The following is a 7115-nucleotide window of genomic DNA, read 5'->3' as shown; positions in this document are numbered from 1 at the left end:
TAGGTCTTACAAATCATATTTGAAGTGATTAGTGCCAATTTCACAGTACTCTAGTTTAGCACTTGCTAATATTGACCTAATTTCTAAAGGTTTTGGTCCTAGGTGACTTCTGCCTGAGGTGGTACTCGGGTCCTTGTGCGGAGTTTTCCGAGACGTTACATCTTGTTTGTGGCATTTATTCCCACAAAATGGCAAAAGAAATAATGTTGTGTAGCCCTGGGCCCCACTTTTTTACTGGCCGTCAGATGCTGAAATGGATCAAAATATTATTTTGATCTTTTCTATGCGAAGGGGCCGTTAGTTATTATAGATTTGTTGTCTCTCGTTCTGAGTTAAATTTTTTGCCTTTCATCTTTCTTTCTATGGATATTGTATCGTCCTTGGGTACCATGTATTAGAGGATCTATCTGATATGCTGCAGAGGAAACTGCTCGGATATATGCGCATAACTAATAAACATATGGGTTTTATGCAGCTCAGCCCAAACCGTTCAATTTGTGGGTCCTGTGGATGGAGCATAGAACTGAAATCAGATTGGTTAGACAATCCAAATGCCCAGTTGATGTGCATTCGTTTGTTAGGTTTGGACTATAACATATTATCTCATCTCGACTGTTTATTCGATGATCACCAATCAGGCAGTTTAGATCAAGGCACATGGGTCATCAGCCTGATAGTGTTGTGCATGTGTTCAGTTCATTGTATTCTTCCAATGTATTAGGTCATTCCTCTATGGATAATGTTGGAACTCTTGTGGGAGTTTCCCTCTGGTGAGCTTGATTTTGGTGCTTTTAAGTGGAAACTCCCAGCAAAGGTATAGTGTGTTAGGATGTACAACAGGGTCTATTTCTGATATTTCTTTCTTTTCAATTTTAAAGAGATGGGAATGCCCCTCCAGAGGAATTTTTGTGTTTTGATTGATGGAAGGGCAGTTTCTTTATATTATTTGTGGGACTTGTGATAATCACGTGTACTTGGTGGCATAATGCCTTTCATAAACAGAGGGGTTTGGTGGATCACTCCACCTTTTTCTTTATATATATATATATGTATATATATATATATATATATATATATATATATATATATATATATATATATATATATATATATATATTTGATCCGGCTTTCATTGAGTTAGTGTTTTTCTGTGAGGAATTGTGTAATGTGGCATCAGTGCTGTTAAAATAGATGAAATGGGCATCTAGATCTATTTCATTCTCAGCAGACTGATGTCAAATGAGGTGTATGTGTGGTCAGTGGCGTAAAGATGACTTAAACAGAGTAGCGTCTTTCCTACTGTTTTTCCCTTCTTGTATTCATGTTTATTCAATAAAGATTTTATAAGTACTTGATATATTAGAATTGCATGCGAGACTTTTCATCTATGCAAGCGGTTTAAGATTTTACTTACAAATTACATTATTAATTTATTATAAAAATACAATGATTGCAAACTCCTTAATACATTGGATTTGGTAGATAATATCTGTCTGGGTTCAATCATCTGATAACACTTCCTTCATTTCCAACTTTGAGGAGGATGGTGCACTAGGCTAATTTTCAACTTTAATTTTTGGTAAGGTGTAGGTTGAAAATGAACCCCTTAGTTAATTGAGATCTGGCTGTAATGAATAAGGAGTGAATGACACTAAGTTCCCCAGACCCATGTTTTATTTCTGGAATAAGAACTTTTTTAAAGTTTGCATAAGAAAACCTTCCTAGTAGAGAATCCGTTCCTTGTCCATGCACCACTTGTAGATGTGCACATTTTCCAGTTTCTTATGATGATATGGAAATACATCTAATGAAAAATGGATTCGACCCAAGCTATAGGGTTTGGAACATGCATGGGGAGCATGTATCACTTAAGTGTACTGTACGTGAATCAAGTTCCCAACAATACCATAGTATCCCGAACTTAAATGAGGTTCACAACATGATCATTCAAGAACTTGGTGGTAATAACCTAGATGAACTTGTACAGGATAAGCCGAATGTGACCCCTATAGTTGAAGGCATATTTGGAGAAAATAAAACTAATGAGTTTGAAGCAAATCTACGAGATACAATGACTGAGTTATACCCTAGGGCCCAAGGTTTCACCGTACTGACTTTCATTATAAAACTTTTCAAATTAAAGGTGAATCATGGATGGAGTGAAAAAAGCTTTACAGAGCTCCTTCAACTACTAAAGAAGGTGTTACCTTCCAATAACAAGGCCCCAACTAATACCTACTAAGCGAAGAAAATTATTACAAAGTTGAGTCTTGATTATGTGAAAATCCATGCTTGTCCAAATGACTGCATCTTATACTAGAGAGAGAATGAGATGAAAACTAATTTTCCAAATTGTAAAACTCCTAGGTACATGACTGAAATGGATTCTGAGAGAAAACAATCTCAAATACCTATTAAGGTGTTAAGGTATTTTCCTTTAACACCAATGCTACAAAGAATGTTCAGTGTGCCATGGTTGGCGAAAGAAATGTCTTAACACTCAACTAGGAAATTTCAACATGAAAAGATGGAGCATCCGACTGATTTTATTGCATGGAAGAATCTTGATGACACGTATACAGATTTTTCAGCTGAGCCTCACAATGTTTGATTAGGTCTGGCTACAGATGGGTTTAACCCATTTGGCGCTTTCAGTATGTCGTATAGTTCATGGCCCGTTATGTGTGTGACGTACAACCTTCCACTAAAGCTTTGCATGAAACCTCAGTTAATTTTGAACTAATTTGGCACTCTATAGTTTAACATAGTTATAGTTTGCATGTTCTTTCTAGTTACAGTAGATGTTAGTTGATTTGTTTTTATTATTATTAAATATTGAATGAATTTTGTACTCTATATTTGAACTTATTTATAGTCTTAGGCTCCATTTGGTCATCACATTAGTATTTATGAAAACATTTTTTTTAAAAAAATTTTTGAAAACCAAATGGAGCCTAAGGCCTTTTTTAACTCTGCCAATGCAACTCTTTGCATTGTAGGTCCCAAGCTCAGGTAAGGGAGGAGGGAGAAGGGCTTTAGAATGAGATCGTTAACTATGGAGGAGATCCTAAAAATATAGTGAGTATCTCTGGTTTAATGGTTTTACTTGTACATTCCTATATTAATTACTCAAGCATGACGGTTATGTGCATTCTTTCAGGTGGATGTTACATGTGGGAGGATTAGAGCTGCATATTTCAGATTCAATCATCTGGTATGTCTCTTGTCAATAGTTATCACTGTTATTACAGTAATTCATTATGTGATAGATTTTCAAGTGAGATGAATGAGTTTCAGAACTTGTTTGGAAGCTTTGCCTCATGATAAGTCTTTGGGCGATCTGGAAGGAGTAATAAAATATATACTTCTATCTGAAATCGGTGTAATCTAACCTGCAGTCTTTGGTTTCATTAGTGAAATTCAAGATGGAAACATCTATCAGTTGAGAAGTGTTAATCAAAGATTTAAAATCTATGACAACCATATTAAAACCTGCATGTCTCAGTGAAATTGAGGAGAATTTTAATTTAAAATTTTTTGTTCTTGGTTTTTATATGATTTATATGGTAGATATGAGTGGAGCCCATGTCTTAAGACTTTGATTTGATGAAGCCCACCACGATGCTCAAGGGTGAACATTGTAGCCATTTGAGATTTTAGTACATGGTGGTCCATCCGATAAACCAAACTGTGGGCCTGACATGTGCTGAATCCCATGCATTGGCAATATTAGGCATGCTCATGAGCAGGACATGCATAATTCTTCATCTGAAAATTCACATCATTTTGAGTTAGTTTAGTTACATTTCGTTCTCATATGTGAATCCATCCATGTTTTGTAGGTGAAGAGCGATTTGTAAAAAGAATCTCGGCTACAAGGACATTGAAGCTATCCATCATCACTTATATCATTTTTGTTGTCTTTATGTTTCTCCATCTTTTTCTTGTTTTTTGGCGTATTTTAGTTGAATGTCTTTCTTCCTTTAGAGAATGCTGGATCAGGCTGAAGTTGTGGAGAAATCTTCAACATTAACACTACACAATTCTGTCACTGGGGATCCAATATGCACATTATGTCTATGTCTTTTCTTTAATGCTAGTCCAAATCCCCTTCATAATCAATTGTTCTAGATGGAACTTCTGTTTTTGTTTCTCTATCCTCTAGCCTTTACTTATCCAAGTCAGGTTGTTCAACAATGGTTGTGCTGTGAAGGGTACCTTGCTTGTTAATAAAAAGGTACAAGTATTTTCATTTTCATTTTCATTTTTTTTCCAATGATTTTTAGGTGAAACTTCTAAAGATAATGTGAGATTTTGGTTAAGACCATTATTAACACTTGCCTAATTGGTGTGGTGCTTCTCATTTAGTAGTGCTTACTTTGTTGGCAAATGTGTTATGGAGATTTTAGATTTTTATTTATTTGAATTTCAACATGAGTCCATGCCTGTTTGATTGGTGGGAAAAAAGGAAATAGAAAATAGAATGTAATAGTTATCCAATAATGATTTCCATGAATGCAATTGAAAATGTATTCCCATGGATTCCATTAATGCCACCACATTTATGGGCTCCTCAACATGCACCATACGTATGGCTATTGTTTTTTTTCCTTCTCAGCATGCACCTCATTTCAAGTGATTTCTCACACCATGTATATTTTCAAGTTTGTTGCTTAATTTATGGCTCATTCTCTAGTGGTAGACACTAGTGTATTCAAGTCAGAATTCACAATGATATGCATGGGTATTTCTTGTTATCTCTATTGCATAGAGCTTTGATGGGTATTTCTTGTTATCTCATGGGATTGTGTTTTTGAGACCTATATTTGCGATTTTGTGGTTTTTAGCTTCTTCACTTTTCTAATCATTGCAAATACTTGATTTTTTTTTTTTTGTTTTCTCCTTTAATTTTGATGGGTATTTCTTGTTTTGAGGTTTTGAGTTTTTGATTTCTTAGCAATATTTCTTTTGGGATTTTGGGTTTTTGGAGTGAGAGTTGCCATGTTCACCTATCTATCGATATCTATCATCTAAGACACTTGATTTTGATTTCTCCTGCTTTGAATTTTGATGGGTATTTCTTGGTTTCCCACTAGATTTCTCGGTACCAGATTGTTTTCCGGGTTTCTGGTTTACGGGTTCTTGTTGTTTCCTCTTCTTTTGGAGTCTTTATTTTAATTTTCTTTGCATATCCATATCACTGTAGCGCTTCAGTGGGTAGTGTCTCAGAAAATGAGATTGGGTTTTGATTTTTCTACTCTTCTATCGATATCTCTTGTTTTGAGGATTCGGGTCCTGTTTAATTTCAGGAACATGGGGTTATAATTTGGAATTTTTCCATTTAATTCATGCCATGAAGCTCCTTTGGTTTGTTGGGTTGTTGGTTTTCTGCTGGTTGGGAGCGCTTTCGAATGGGTTGAAAGGACGTGTTACTTCAAGGCCCCCTTTTGTGAACATTGGAGCTATTTTCACTATCAACTCTACCATTGGGAGAGCTACGAAGATTGCCATTGGGACTGCCGTGGAAGATGTAAATGCAGATCCCAGCATTCTTGGTGAGATAGAGTTGAAAGTTAAGATGCAGGACTCTAATTGCAGCGGGTTTCTTGGAATTGTTGAAGGTAATTGCTTTCTTGTATCTTGGTTTAAGATACTATGTGTGTTGTAATGAATGGTATCAACTAAGTAAATCCTTGAATTGGTGCAATTTGGTAATGGATCCATGCTAATTAGTGGCCCACCTCTTGAATGATATTTGGCCCAAGAATTGCGCTAATTAGAAGTTCAGAACCATCTGTCCATCGCCTATTTTGAAATGTTGAGAAAAGTTTAGAGAAACCATCTACAAAACTGGTCTATAAATGAAATGGTTGAAAGTATCCAATCATTGGAACTTTTGACCATTGGCCATCACGAGGTGGCCATTAGGATTGATTAACACATTTGCTAATCTTATAGATAGTAACGTTGATCCGAACGTCATCCAGTCGCATATCTTTTGTTTGTTCACTGATCAATTGATGCTTTCCTTTATTTCATTTATAGTTTTAAATTTTCGTAGTCTGCCAATCTTGATTAGATAGTCTGATTCTCATGCTTTAGTTTGACGAGTTTTATAATCTGATAAGACTTCACATTGTTGACTAGGTTTTGAGTCAAGGAGGTAACTTGATATTTTACTTTGAGACAGGTCAGTCATCATCCAATGATTGTTGCATGCCACCGTGAAGGTAGATGATGGAAAATTTGGGGAGACAGTAATCTGAAAAGCAAATTTTGGGGTCGTTCAATCCAGCTTGATCTTGTTGATCTTCTAACTCTCGAGTTTGATGATGGTGAAGTTTTTCAGTGGAGCAAGGTATGAAAATCATGAATGAAAATAGTAACATTTGTTTCCTCATAGGGTTCAAGCTGAAATGTGTATTTCTTTTTTATTTTTATTTTTTTACTTCAGGTCACAACTTTTGTGTTCTACCAATCACCAATCACCAAAACTTGGACTGTTCCCTTTAAGGAGATAGTTGATATGGTGAGACCATTCCTTTTGTGTCAATTTCATTCCTCTTTGAGTTTTTATTAATTCATTACGAAAAAAGAAAAAGAAAATGATCATACATGATGCACTTCTTTCACTGTCTTTTTTTCCCCCCAATGGTCATTCCGATTTATGAATACCATGACTATTTGTAGGATGATGAAATATATGAAGTTGTTGCAGGAAGTGACTTTGTCATTACTAGAGTTGCATTTCGAGACAACTCTTCAAAGTACTACATAAATGACCATGGAAGTAATTTTACGGAGGTCACTAAGAAATTGAAAGGAAAAGGAGTGGACTTGGACAATTGTAATTTCAACATTATTGTAATTGTAATTATAATTAAATGAATGAACAATTGTAATTGAATGAGTGAATGATTGTAATTGATTGAATGAATGATTATGCAGGTGGTAATTGAATGAATAAATGATTATAATTTTTTTTTAAATGTAGGCAATAGCTATGGATATTGACCGTAGTTGGTAATCTGACAACCGTATATGTTATTAAATTCGGAATATAACTGCTACGGATTAATCTATAGCTATTGTAATCTATGGCTACGGATTAAATC

At 35.2% G+C, this 7115-nt stretch overlaps 1 protein-coding gene across 2 annotated transcripts; it reads left to right on the top strand.

Moving 5' to 3' along the window:
• The first annotated feature begins 4768 nt into the window (after positions 1-4768).
• Positions 4769-6855, top strand: LOC131220406 (glutamate receptor 3.6-like). 2 transcript variants are annotated; one of them, XR_009158562.1, is made up of 4 exons: positions 4769-5621; positions 6191-6358; positions 6455-6529; positions 6691-6855. XR_009158562.1 is itself a non-coding variant. In XM_058215330.1 (2 exons), exons 1-2 carry the CDS (start codon positions 5354-5356, stop codon positions 6226-6228), a joined length of 306 nt encoding a protein of 101 aa, XP_058071313.1. In that variant the 5' UTR covers positions 4769-5353; the 3' UTR covers positions 6229-6447. The 2 variants fall into 2 exon arrangements, 1 of the variants encoding a protein (XP_058071313.1); XM_058215330.1 differs by lacking the exons at positions 6455-6529; positions 6691-6855 and having other exon boundaries at positions 6191-6447.
• Positions 6856-7115: the final 260 nt, after the last annotated feature.

The sequence above is a fragment of the Magnolia sinica genome, chromosome 12 (genome assembly GCF_029962835.1).
Source record: "Magnolia sinica isolate HGM2019 chromosome 12, MsV1, whole genome shotgun sequence".
In the NCBI taxonomy this organism is placed as follows: Eukaryota; Viridiplantae; Streptophyta; class Magnoliopsida; order Magnoliales; family Magnoliaceae; genus Magnolia; species Magnolia sinica.
The sequence above is the reverse complement of the archived record's forward strand: the minus strand, read 5'-3'. Positions and strand labels throughout refer to the sequence as shown.